Here is a 13,899-nt window from a genome sequence, read left to right as displayed (position 1 = left end):
AATCTCCTCTTAGCCTTCTCTGCTCTAAGGGCAACAACACCAGCTTCTCCAGTCTATCTATGTAACTGTAATCCCTCATCCCTGGAACCATTCTATTAAATCTCTTCTGCATCTTCTCCAAAGCCTTCCCTTCCTTCCTAAAGTGTGGTGCCCAGAATTAAACACAATACTCCAACTGGAGCCGAACTAGTGTTTTATATACGTTTAGCATAACTTCCTGGCTTTTGTATTCTATGCCTCGATTTATAAAGCCCAGGATCCCATATGCTTTATTAACTACTTTGTTAGCCTATCCTGCTACCTTTAAAGATTTGTGCAGAACCATCCCCAGGTCTCCCTGTTCTTGCACCCCCTTTAAAATTGTACCATTTAGCTTGTATTGTCTCTCCTCATTCTTCTAACCAAAATATATCACCTCACATTTTTCTGCATGGAATTTCATCTGCCATATGTCTTCCCATTCTACCAGCCTGTTTATGTCCTCTTGGAGTCTATTGCTATCTTCCTCACTGTTTACTACACTTCCAAGTTTCGTGCCAACTGCAATTTTACATTTTGTGCCCTGTACTCCCAATTCGAAGTCATTAATGTATACCAAAAAGATAAGTGGTCCAAGTAACGAACCCTGGAGAACACCATTGTATATCTCCCTCCAGTCTGAGAAACAACCATTCATCACAACTCTGTTTTTTATCCCTCAGCCAATTTTGTATCCATGCTGCTCCTGCCCTTTTATCCGGTGGGCTTCAATTTTGGTAACAAGCCTAATCTCTGGTAATTTATCAAACGCTTTTTAAAAGTCGATTTCCACAACATCAATTCCACTGCTCTCATTCACCCTTTGATACCTCATCAAAAAACTCAATCAAGTTGTCGCCTCCTAAATCCATCTCTAATCAGGTTTCCGCCCCGTCACAGCACTGAAACAGCACTAATCAAACTAACAAATGCCATCCCCTAGGACAGTGATCTTGGTGCACTATCTCTCTTCATCCTTCTCGAACTCTCTGCAGTCTTTGACACAGTTGACCACACCATCCTCTCCTTCTTTGTCCAGCCAAGTGGGACTGCCTTCGCCTCGTTCCACTCTTACCAATCCAGTCACAGCCAGAGAATCTCCCGGAATCAAGGAAAACCCAAGGATGTTTTATAAATATATTAAGAGCCAGAGGATAACTAAGGGTAGGGCCTATTAGAGATCATGGAGGTAATCTCTGTGTGGAAGAGGAAGATGAGGGTATGGTTCTTAATGAATACTTTGCTTCAGTTTTCACAAAAGAGAGGAGCGATGCAGACACTGCTATCGAGGAGGAGGAGTGTGAAATATTAGATGAAATAAACAGTGAGTGAGGAGATATTAAGCAGTTTAGCAGCTTTGAAAGTGGATAAGTGCCCAGGCCCAGATGAAATGTATCCTAGGCTGTTAAGCGAAGCAAAAGAGGAAATAGCAGAGACTTTGACCATCATTTACCAATCCTCTCTGGCTTCAGGTGTGGTGCCAGAGGACTGCTAATGTGGTACCTTTGTTTAAGAAGGGTGAAAGGGATAGACTGAGTAATTACAGGCCAGTCAGTCTAACCTCAGCGGTGGGAAAATTATTGGAAAATATCCTGAAAGACAGGATAAATCATCACTTGGAAAGACACGGATTAATCAAGGACAGTCAGCAGGGATTTGTCGAGGGAAGGTTGTGTCTGACTAACTTGATTGAATTTTTTGAGGAGGTAACCAGGAGGGGCGATGAGGGCAAAGCGCATGATGTAGTGTGTATAGAATTTAGCAAAGCTTTTGATAAGGTCCCACATGGCAGACTCACGAAAGTAAAAGCCCATGGGATCCAGGGCAAAATGACAAGTTGGATCCAAAATTGACTCAGAGGCAGGAAGTAAAGGGTAATGGTTGATGGGTGTTTTTGTGACTGGAAGGATGTTTCCAGTGCGGTTCCGCAAGGCTCAGTACTAGGTCCCTTGCTTTTTGTGATATACATCAATGATCTAGACTTGAATATAGGGGTATGATTAAGAAGTTTGCAGTTGATACTAAAATCGACTGTGTGGTTGATAATGAAGAAGAAAGCTGTGGACTGCAGGAAGATATCAATCAACTGGTCAGGTGGGCAGAACAGTGGCAAATGGAATTTAATCCAGAGAAGTATGAGGTAATGCATTTGGGGAGGGTAAACAAGGAAAGGGAATACACATTAAATGGTAGGATACTAAGAAGTGTAGAGGAACAAAGGTACCTTGGAGTGCATGTCCACAGATCCCTGAAAGTAGTAGGCCAGGTAGATAAGGTGGTTAAGAAGGCATACGGAATGCTTGCCTTTATTTGCCAAAGCATAGAATACAAGAGCAGGGGATTATGCTGGAATTGTATAAAACACTGGTTAGGCCAAAGCTGGAGTACTGCGTGCAGTTCTGATCACCACATTACAGGAAGAACGTGATTGCACTGGAGAGGGTACAGAGATTTACGAGGATGTTGCCGAGAGTGGAGAAGCTTAGCTATGAGGACAGATTGGATAGGCTGGATTTGTTTTCCTTGGAACAGAGGAGGCTGAGGGGAGACCTCATTGAGATGTATAAAATTATGACGGCCTAGATGTAGTGGATAGAAAGGGCCTATTTCCCTTAGCAGAGGGGTCAACAACCAGGGGGAATAAATTTAAAGTAATTGATATAAGGTTTAGAGGGGATTTGAGTGGAAATTTCTTCACGCAGAGGAGTGTGGGGGTCTGAAACTCGCTGCCTGAAAAGGGTGGTAGAGGCAGAAACTCTCACCACATTTAAAAAGTACTTGGATGTGCACCTGAAGTGCCGTAATCTGCAGGGTTAGGGACCTAGAGCTGGAAAGTGGGACTAGGCTGGATAGCCTCTTGTTGGTTAGCATGGACATGATGGGCTGAAATGGCCTCCTTCCGTGCTGTAAACTTCTATGATCAATGATATGGCTTCCCTTCTTTACCCCACATTATTACCTCTGCAGTGCCTCAATGATCTATCCTTGGCTCCTTCCTATTTCTCATCTACATGCTGCCCCTCAGCAACAGCATCTGAAGGCATGCTGTCAGGTTTCACATATACACTGATGACACACAGCACTTGCTCACCACCACCCTTCTCGACCCCTCCACTGCCTCTCTGTTGTCAGACTTCTTGCCTGACACCCAGTCCTGGATGAGCTTCAATTTCCTTCAGTTAAACATTGGGAAGACTAAGCTGTTGTCTTCGGTTTCTGCCACAAACTCTGTTCCCTAGCCAAGATTCCATCCCCTTTCTGGCCACTGTCTGAGGCTGAACGAGGCTATTTGCAACCTAGGTGTCCTATTTGACTCTGAGCCGAACTTCTAACCTCATAGGAAAAATAATGGAATCCCTACTAAAGGAGAAAATAGAACATCTAGAAACCAAAAATATAATGAATAGCCGGCATGGATTTCAAAAGGGAAAGTCTTGCTTGACCAACTTCATTGAATTTTTTGAGAGGTAACAGAGAGTAGACAAGGGTATTGCAGATATACTTTATCTAGATTTTCAAAAGGCCTTCGATAAGGTACAACATAATAGGCTAATGAATGCCAGAGAATGCGTCAGGTGATAAGTAGTAAAATGGATAACTAGCTGACTTCAAGACAGAAAGCAGATAGTAGGGATAAAGGATAGCTATTCAGAGTGGCAGAAGGTGAGAAGTGGTGTTCCACAAGGATCAGAGCTGGGACCACTGTTGTTCACAGTTTATATTAACAATTTAGGCTTTGGAATCTAAAACACAATTTCTAAATTTGCAGATGACACCAAATTGTCGGGTCGGGGGGGGGGGAGGGAGGGGGGAACATGGGTGGATAGTCAATACTGAGGAGGACTGCAACAAATTACAAGAAGACATTAATAACCTTGTAGAATTGGCATATCATTGGCAAATGAAATTCAATAGATAAATGTGAGGTATTACATTTTGGTAAGAAAAATAGGGAGGTCACATACTACTTGGAAAATATGAATCTAAATGGGCAGAAGAGCAAAGGGATCATGGAGTACAAATACACAAATCACTAAAAGTAGTGACACAGGTTAACAAGGCCATACAAAAGCAAACCAAGCACTTGGGTTTGTTTCTAGAGGATTGAACTGAAAAGTGGAGAAGCTTGGTTAGACCACACTTGGAGTACTTCATACAATCTGATCGCCATATTATAAAAAGGATTATAGAGGTACTAGAGAGGGTTCAAAAAAGATTTACAAGGGTCATACCAGAAATGCGAGCGTATACCTATCAGGAAGGATGAACAGGCTGGGTCTCTTTTCTCTTGAAAAGAGAAGGCTGAGGGGTGGCCTAATAGAGATCTTTAAAATTATGAAAGGTTTTGATAGAGTAGAGACATATAGTATTTCATTTGTGGGGTAAGAGCAAAACTAGAGGCTTTCAACATAAGATAGTCACCAAGAAATCAAATAGGGAATTCAGAAGAAAATTCTTTACCCAGAGAGTGGTGAGTGCATGGAATTCACTACCACAGGGAGTGGTTGAAGCAAATAGTTCAATTGATGCATTTAAGGGGAGGCTAGATAAGTATATAAGGGAGAAGGGAATAGAGGGTTATGCTGAGAGAGATAGATGAGGAAAGACCGGAGGAGGTTCAAGTGGAGCATAAACGCTGGCACGCACTGGTTGGGTTGAATGGCTTGTTTCTGTGCTGTATAGCCTCTGTAATCCTATATGATATCTTCTCCATCACAAAGGTCTATTTTCTACCTCCATAACATCACCAGCCTCTGGCCCTGCCTCAGCTTATCTGCTGCTGAAACTCTCATCCATGCTTTTATTACCTTCTGGCTTGACTATTCCAATGCTTTCCTGGTCGGCCTCCCATCTTCCACCCTCCATAAACTTGAGCTCATCCAAAACACTGCTGCTTGTATTCTAACCTTCAAGTCCTGCTCACTTATCACGCTGTGCTCACTTACCTATATTGTCTCCTGGTCCATCAACACCTCAGTTTTACAATTCTTATCCTCGTGTTCAAGTCCCTTGCTGGATTTGCCGCTCCCTATCTCTATAACCTCTTCCAGCCCCACAACCCTCCAAGAACCCTTTATTCCTCCAACTCTGGTCCCTTCATCCCACCATTGGTGGTTGCGCCTTCAGCCATCTAAGCCAGAAAGAATTCCCTCCTGAAACCTACCCGTCTCTCCACCTTTTTCTCCCCCTTTAAGATCCTCTTTAATGCTTACCTCTCTAACCAAGTTTTTAGTCACCTGAATTAACATCACCTTCTTTGGCTTGGTGTCAATTTTTGTCTCATTATTCTCCTGTGAAACACCTTGGGATATTTTCCTACAGTAAAGGCATTATATAAATGCAAGTTGTTGTTATATTAGAGAGAATTCCACACAAAATTGTCTGCCAGGATACCTTTAGGCTGAACTGACAAACATAAAACACAGGGCAAAGAAAGGAAAACTAGCAGGCACCATTTAGCTGTATATATAACTATATTTATATTCTGTGTCAAATTGGTTGATAATTCTTCCTTAACCAACATATTTTAATGTAAATTTTTCATATTATTTTCTATTATTTGTTTAATATAAAATTTTGTTGTAAAAGGGTTATGAGAAGGGCAGGCATTTAAGACCTGGAGTGAAGCTGAAGAGTCCCAACCTCAAAGGGTATAAGTTTGACTCTCAGGGCTATTTGTCACTTACTCACTTGCTTTAAATGTGATCTGTTTTGCAGTTTTCAGCTGGGATTTCAGATATAGCACTCTGCAAATAACAAGTTAAGACCACCCAGCAAGAAATGGATGCAAGTTTAATAAATCAGGCCTAAGCACACACATCTCAAAAAATAAATGACATTTAAACCAGTACCTCATGGGTGATGTGATGAATATGTTGGAGCCCCAGCATGCTGTATCAGGACATGAGTTCTTGACTGTAATCTTTTAATCTGAGCTGTGCCATTGTAAGAGGGCGCAAAGCACAGAGCAGGTACTTCCCCACAAAGTCATTGAGGGATGGAGGATCACTTTGGTGTGCTCTCATATATTTTGTAGGGGCTGTTTTCAGAAATTATTGGTGGAGGTCTGGGACCAAATTACTTGCCCGCATGTCCTTTTAGCCAGGACTGTACATGGAAAGCAGACACAAGGGGAATGTGAGAAAATACTTTAAAAAGGAGTCTCACTCTCAACAAAAAGAAATAAAACATTCTTCTGCACTTTATATGCATGAACAGTGAAAACAGGAATGTGCATAGGCAGTGCAACTCTCTCAATTCATGAAAAACATTGGGTTCACATAAACTATAATAGGGTCAGTCAGACAAATCAACAGGAAAGGCTTAAGTAAACAAAATGCATTCCTGCATCATCAATTAAAACTTTTTTGCTTTATTGAGAAAGCCAGATAAAAGGATCAAGGCCTATGTTGCAGGACAACAACCAAGTTGAAAAGAGTAAGAAAGAAAAAATCCACCAAGGGCTAGATTTTCAGATTTTCACCAAAATTACCGTTTTCGCTGCGCTACCATTTTTAGGCTGAACTTTCGGCCTTTACGTCTGCATCGGTAAAGTCGGCGTTACACGAGGATTCATGGCGCAAATTGCGAGTTTCGGCAACGTTAGTCTGAGGCCTTAGAAGGGGGGGAAAAAAATTGCAAAAAACATCCACAAAACCCTTATCTACTAAATCGCTGAAAAAGAATTAAAAAATAAAAACTTTAACTTATCTTTTTTGCAGGTCTTCATACTTACCACTGCTGGCTGGGCTGCACCGACATGTTTGACCCTGTTGTATTCTGGGCATGGTGGAGAGTGCCAAAAGTATGACGGTAACACAATCCGCGGCATTGCACGTCATTTCATGTCGGCGCTCCTCTCCTCAGTGGTATGTGGAAGCGCCACCGCAAAAAGGTGCCCGAAGATCCCGCCATCCGGGTTTTCGCCATGGAGGGTCAAATCGCGGTGAAAACCCGGTTGCAAAGTTGCCGAAAATCCAGCCCTTAGGTTTAAAAGCCTGATGTAGCAGGAGGAAGGAAGACTTAGCAAAATAAGAAGCTTCAGTGTTGAACTTCTAGGAAAGAATGAATTACAATAGGATATTTCCTTACAGTAGTTGCATGGAGGAGTAAGAGGACATACTTGGAGCAGAAAGGTTTAAAGAAGTGTGGGGAGCACAGTGGATTTGAACATTTTCCTTTCATCTCTTTAATGTGGGCTTGAACTACATACAGACTGATGGGACAAAATATGTCAGTCTCAAGACATAAAGTGAAAAGAGTTAGGGCAGTCTTACCCAGTTCATAATAGAGAACTCTTCTTAATTAACTTGTGTAATTAATATAAACAAATACAGTGGAAACTTAAATATCTGTATTGCATTATCTGCCATCCCATTTTACAAAAACTGTTCGCGATTAGAGCAATACTGGCATGTTTCTTTACCCACCCATGAGAAGGTGATGTTTTGCCACCTTCTTGAACTGCAGCAATCCTTGTGGGGATGGTGATCCCTCATGGTGTTAGGGAATTTCAGGATATTGACCTAGCGATGATGAAGGAATGGCAATATATATCTAAGTCAGAATGGCGTGTAGCTTGGAAGGGAACTTGGAGGTTATAGTATTCCCATGCCACTGCATTTTTGTCCTTCTTGGTGTTAGAGCTTGCATGGAAAGGAGATGCTTGGTGAGGAGCAGAGTCTTGTAGAAAGTACATCCTGCAGCCAAAATGAGTCAGTGGAGGAGGTGTGGATAGTGCATTCCATGGCGGGGTGCGTTCAAGCGGGGTGCTCTGTCTTGGATGGTGTCAAACATCTTCAGTGTTGTTTGTGGCTACACCCATTTAGGTGAGCAATAACTATTTCACCACACTTCTGACATGAGCCTCGTAGATGGTGAAGAGGTGTTGAGGGATCATGCGTTGAGTCCCTTTCCTGCTCTTGTAGCCAGTGTTGATATGACTGATCTACTTACGCTTCTGGTCAGTGGTGATCTCTGAGATGTTGAAGGATTCAGTACTGATAGTGCTGTTGTGGGCCAGGGGAGGTGGTTGGGCTTTTTCTTGTTGGAGATTTTCATTGTCTTGTACTTATCCCAAATACAAGACAATGAAAATCCATCCCAAGTCTAGATGTTGTTTAATTCCAGCTGTAGGCCAGCATCTGCAACTTCATTATGGGAGAAGTGACATGACACAACAAAAGGTGTCCGTATTGTGGAGATAGAAACTGTGGCCGTGTGTACTGCCGACAATCATTTCACCGCAAAAATAGAGGCAATATGGGAAAAGGAAGGCAAAGAAGACAGTGAATTTTTTTTGAAGACTTAAGAGAAAATAGAAAAAGGAACAAAAGAGATAAAAAGACAAGAAACCTAGCCAAAAGGGGACAATTTGAGATACGACTAATACATGTTCCTGAATGTAAATTCAGATTTTGGGATCGATTTGAGCTGGTCTCAGGAAATTAATGGGATGTATATGTTTAAAGAAGAACTACAGCTTTCAAAGTTATATGTGTATGTTTGCACTTCATAAATAATAAAAAAAGACTGCATATATCAAACTACAGGTACTAAAAATAAAACTAAGTATAGAGAAAATGAACACAATGCTTGTTATAGTATGTCAAGTAAGACAGTCCAAAATTTCAGCACATCTAAAAGTTTAAAATTTGGCTTCGAGGAAAAAGCAACCTTTCATCAACACAATAAACCAGCAGGTTTCTCAAACTGCACAGAATCATATTCAAATATATTTTCTTGTACCTGTATTTTATTTATTGCATACTATAAATAGTACATACCATTGAAGTTTATGAGGTGGCGCTCTGATCTATATCTTCTTGGAGTTGAGCACAAAACCCTTGCTTTGTTCTGCATACACCAACAGTCAATATACCAGGTTAGATCAGTTAGTATGGTACAGCAGCAGCACTCAGAAGGTTACAAATTCTGACTGTATTTGTGTCTAAATAATTAAAATACAGCTTTGCTCATATACTGCACTCATAAAGTTGAAAGTGGCATAGCTGCTGTAGAGGTTAACATGAGCATTGCTGAAGATAATCCTACCTAGGCTGCTACAAAGCTCTTGAAATTAGTATTGTTGGGCTCCGGTGTTGTTGGTGCTGTTGTTGAAGCTGATAAGAGTGCCGTTGAAGTTGGTAAAGTGTTGCTGTTGAGTTCTGTTGAGCGTAGAGTATTGGTGAGGTTGGTAGAGTATTGGTGAGGTTGGTAGAGTGTTGCTGAAGTTGGTAGAGTGTTACTGCAGCTGGTCGAGTGCTGCTGCAGATCAATTGAGCTGATCGCGTGTTGCTGAGGTTGGTAAAGAATTGGTGAGGTTTGGAGACAGTTGCTGAGGTTGGTAGGGTATTGGTGAGGTTTGGAGAGAGTTGTTGAGGTTGGCAGGGTATTGGTGAGGTTTGGAGACAGTTGTTGAGGTTGGTAGGGTATTGATGAGGTTTGGAGACAGTTGCTGAGGTGGGTAGAGGTTGTTAGTGTTGTCACTCAAGTTAGTAAACTGTGGCTGAGGTTGGTAGCGTTCTGCTGAAGATGGTAGAGTGATACTGAAGTTGGTAGTTTGGCCCTGAGGTTGCTGCAGTTAATCATAAAGTTGAGACTGTCACCAAGGTTGGTAGAGTTCTGCGTAGACTGCTGCCAAGGTTGGAAGAGATGTACTGAAATTAGTAGACTGTCACTGAAATGGTAAAGTGTCACTGAGGTCGATAGAATTATACTGAAGTTAAGAGACTGCCACTGAGGATGGTAAAAGGTCACTGAGCATGGCAGTGCTCCTGGAGCTGACGGCGTGTTGTTGACGCCGATGGTATTGACGGCTGTACCAGCTCTCGCTTCTCCTCCTGTCCGTTGCTATCGAGCGCAGAGACTGGACGCCGTCTCCTTGGCAACCCAACGGCCCATTGACCATGAGCCTTTGGGGCCAAGCGGAGGTTTCCGGTTCCGGCGCTTGTTGCTGCCGATCGGTGACTCGGGGCTGGAAGGTAAAAGTTTGCGCCCAGGACACTTCGGGGATCGACATTCAATTTCTGCGCGGTGGAGACAGGCAGGAAGCCACTGGACCCGAGTTCCCATTTGCCGCCTCCCGCCTGAGGCTGGTCACTGGATGGTCCTTCAGTGGTCCCGCCGACATTGCCGGCTTCTGCCGTGCGATTCCCTCTTGTTTACCCCTGTTGTTTACATGTCATTTCCCCCTGTCCTCCAACCTTGGCTCCTTGCTTGGCCGCAGTTCATTAAATTCAGTGTCCCCTCCGGTATCTGGCCTGCGTGATCCTTTACGTGTGTGGATTGCACATCCTATGGCATGTAGGGGCGACCATGTGTGCAGGTGTCTCCAGCTGCACCAATCCGAGCTCCATGTTTTGGAGCTTGAGCAGCGGCCAGAGCCATTGCGGTGCATCCGCGAGACTGAGAGCTACGTGGAAAAGCATGTTTCTAGAGGTGGTCACCCCACAGCTTAAGAGTGTGCAGGCAGATAGGACCGCCGGACAGAAGAGGAAGACTAGGCCGGTAGTGCAGGAGTCCCTCAAGTCCATCTCGCTTTCCAACCAGTATTCTATTCTGAGTACCGGTGAGGGCGATGTTGGCTCTGGGGAGTGCATCCAGAGCCAAATCCATACCACCACGGGTGGCTCAGCTGTACTGGGGGGAGGGGGGAGGAAGAAGAATGGAAGAGCTATAGTGGTAGGGGATTCGATAGTCAGGGGAGCAGACAGGTGTTTCTGCGGCCGCAGACGTGACTCCAGGATGGTATGTTGCCCCCCTGGTGCCAGGGTCAAGAATGTCACTGAGCGGCTGCAGGGCATTCTGGGGGGAGAGGGTGAACAGCCAGAGGTCGTGGTCCATATCGGGACCAATGACATAGGTAGAAATAGGGATGAGGTCCTGCAGGCAGAGCTTAGGGAGCTAGGAGAGAAATTAAAAAGCAGGACTTCAAAGGTAGTAATCTCAGGATTACTCCCGGTGCCACGTGCTCATGAGTACAGAAACAGGAGGATAGAGCAGATGAATGCGTGGCTGGAGAGATGGTGCAGGCGGGAAGGCTTTAGTTTCCTGAGGCATTGGGACTGCTTCTGGGGGAGGTGGGACCTGTACAAGCCGGACGGGTTGCACCTCAACAGAGCCGGGACCAATATCCTCGCAGGGAGGGATTGCTAGTGCTGTTGGGGAGGGTTTAAACTAGCTTGGCAGGGGAATGGGAACCTCAAAATAGATTCAGTAGGGGAGTAAAGCTGAAATTAGAAGTTAGAAAGCAAAAATAAAGAAATTGAGTTTGAAGGAGAGAGGAAACAAGCAGGAAGGAAACAAGCAGGAAAAAAGGGTAAAAAAAACAAATTTAAAGGCTCTTTGTCTAAATGCACGGAGCATTCGTAACAAAATAGATGAGTTGATGGCACAAATAGATACAAATCAGTATGATTTGATAGTCATTATAGTGACGTGGTTGCAAGATGACCAGGACTGGGAACTAAATATTCAGGGGTACTTGACAATCTGGAAGAACAGACAGACAGACAGGAAAAGGAGGTGGGGTAGCTCTGTTGATAAAGGATGGAATCACTGCAATACTGAAAAATGATATTGGCCCAAATGATCAGGATGTTGAAACAGTTTAGGGGAGATAAGGAATAATAAGGGGAAAAAAAATTACTGGTGGGCGTAGTCTGTAGGCCCCCGAACAGTAGCAACTCTGTTGGTCGGAACATAAACCAGGAAATAGTGGGGGCTTGTAAAAAGGGAACAGCAATAATCATGGGTGATTTTAACCTCCATATTGATTGGACAAATCAAATTGGTCAGGGGAGCCTTGAGAAAGAGTTCATAGAGTGCATAAGGGACGGTTTCTTGAGCAGTATGTAACGGAACCAATCGGGGCAGGCCACCTTAAATCTGGTCCTGTGTAATGAGACAGGATTAATAAACAATCTCCAAGTATCCCCTTGGAATGAGTGATCAGAGCATGGTTGAATTATAAATTCAGATGGAGGATGAGAAAGTTTGATCTCAAACCAAGGTACTAAGCTTAAATGAAGGAGTCTACAAAGGTATGAGGGCAGAGTTGGCTAAAGTGGACTGGGAAAATAGATTAAAGTGTAGGACAGTTGATGAACAGTGGCGTAGATTTAAGGAGATATTTCTCAACTCTCAAAAAAAAATATTCCAGTGAGGAGAAAAGGGTGTAAAAGAAAAGATAGCCATCCGTGCCTAACTAAAGAAATATAGGATGGTATTCAATTAAAAACAAGGGCATACAAAGTGGCCAAAACTAGTGGGAGGACAGAAGATTGGGAAGCTTTTAAAAGCCAGCAAAGAATGACTAAAATAATGATTAAGAAAGAGAAGATAGAAGATATGAAAGTAAATTAGCATGAAATAATAAAACAGATAGCAAGAGTTTCTATAGGTCTATAAAAAGGAAAAGAGTAGCTAAGGTAAATGTTGATCCCTTAGAGGACGAGACTGGGAAATTAGTAATGGGGAACATGGAGATGGCAGAAACTCTGAGCAAATATTTTGTATCAGTCTTTACGGTAGAGGACACAAACAATATCCCAACAGTGGATAGTCAACACCGCCTCCAGTGCAACAGTGCAGCCTTCAGCCACCTAAGGAAAAGAGTGTTCGAAGACCAGGCCCTCAAATCTGCCACCAAGCTCATGGTCTACAGGGCTGTAGTAATACCCGCCCTCCTGTATGGCTCAGAGACATGGACCATGTACAGTAGACACCAAGTCGTTGGAGAAATACCACCAACGATGTCTCCGCAAGATCCTACAAATTCCCAGGGAGGACTGACGTACCAACATTAGTGTCCTTGACTAGGCCAACATCCCCAGCATTGAAGTACTGACCACACTTGATCAGCTCCATGGGGCAGGCCACATTGTCCAGACACGAGACTCCCGAAGCAAGCGCTCTACTCGCAACTCGTTCACGGCAAACGAGCCAAAGGTGGGCAGAGGAAATGTTACAAGGACACCCTCAAAACCTCCCTGATAAAGTGCAACATCCCCACTGACACGTGGGAGCCCTTGGCCAAAGACCGCCCTAAGTGGAGGAAATGCATCTGGGAGGGCACTGAGCACCTCGAGTCTCATCGCCGAGAATGCAGAAAACGAGCGCAGGCAGCGGAAAGATCGTGCAGCACATCTATTCCTTTCCTTGCCCCCAACGACTATCTGTCCCACCTGTGACAGGGACTGTGGTTCTCGTATTGGACTGTTCAGCCACCTAAGGACTCATTTTAATAGTGGAAGCAAGTCTTCCTAGATTCGGAGGGTCTGCCTATGATGATGATGATGAGTCAAAGGGGCTATCGGCTGGGTGGGGGGATCAACACAATCACAAACACTAAGGAGATGGTACTCAGTAAGATAATGGGACTAAAGGCAGATAAATCCCCTGGACCTGATGGCTTGCATCCTAGGATTTTAAGAGAAGTAGCGGCAGGGATAGTGGATGCATTGGTTGTAATTTACCAAAATTCCCTGGACTCTGGGGAGGTCCCAGTAGATTGGAAAACTGTAAATGTAACGCACCTATTTAAAAAAGGAGGCAGACAAAAAGCAGGAAACTAGACCAGTTAGCCTAACATCTGTGGTTGGGAAAATGTTGGAGTCGCCCGCCAGCCTCTCTCCCCCGCAGCCTCTCTTTCCCCCCCCCCCCCCCACCCCCGCAGCCTCTCACTTTTCCACCCTCCCGGCCCCACACACCCACCAGCCTCTCTTTCTCCCCCCCCCCCCCCAGCCTCTCTCTTCTCCCCCACCGCACCCCCAGCCTCTCCCTCTCCCCCCCCCCCCCCCCAGCCTTTCTCACCTTCCCCAGCCTCTCTGTCCTCTCCCTCTCTCCTCCCCCAGCCCCTCTCTCCTCCCCAGCCCCTCT

The 13,899-nt window shown here is 44.3% G+C and overlaps 2 protein-coding genes across 2 annotated transcripts in view; one reads left to right on the top strand and one right to left on the bottom strand.

Moving 5' to 3' along the window:
- The window catches only part of ankar (ankyrin and armadillo repeat containing), a 408,780-nt gene extending 398,891 nt beyond the window's left edge, over positions 1-9,889 (bottom strand). Inside the window, exon 1 of the mRNA XM_070873696.1 lies at positions 8,805-9,889. Within this exon, the coding sequence (XP_070729797.1) occupies positions 8,805-8,807 (3 nt within the window). The 5' untranslated portion in view covers positions 8,808-9,889. The remainder of the gene's footprint in view (positions 1-8,804) is intronic.
- A 53-nt stretch (positions 9,890-9,942) lies between these two features.
- LOC139259913 (glucose-1-phosphate adenylyltransferase) overlaps positions 9,943-13,899 on the top strand; it is a 15,381-nt gene continuing 11,424 nt past the window's right edge. Inside the window, exon 1 of the mRNA XM_070875848.1 lies at positions 9,943-10,001. The gene's annotated coding sequence lies outside the window, so the exon portion shown is untranslated. The remainder of the gene's footprint in view (positions 10,002-13,899) is intronic.

The sequence above is a fragment of the Pristiophorus japonicus genome, chromosome 3 (assembly GCF_044704955.1).
Source record: "Pristiophorus japonicus isolate sPriJap1 chromosome 3, sPriJap1.hap1, whole genome shotgun sequence".
Taxonomy (NCBI): Eukaryota; Metazoa; Chordata; class Chondrichthyes; family Pristiophoridae; genus Pristiophorus; species Pristiophorus japonicus.
Note: the sequence above shows the minus strand (reverse complement) of the source record. Positions and strands in the feature narration are given on the sequence as shown.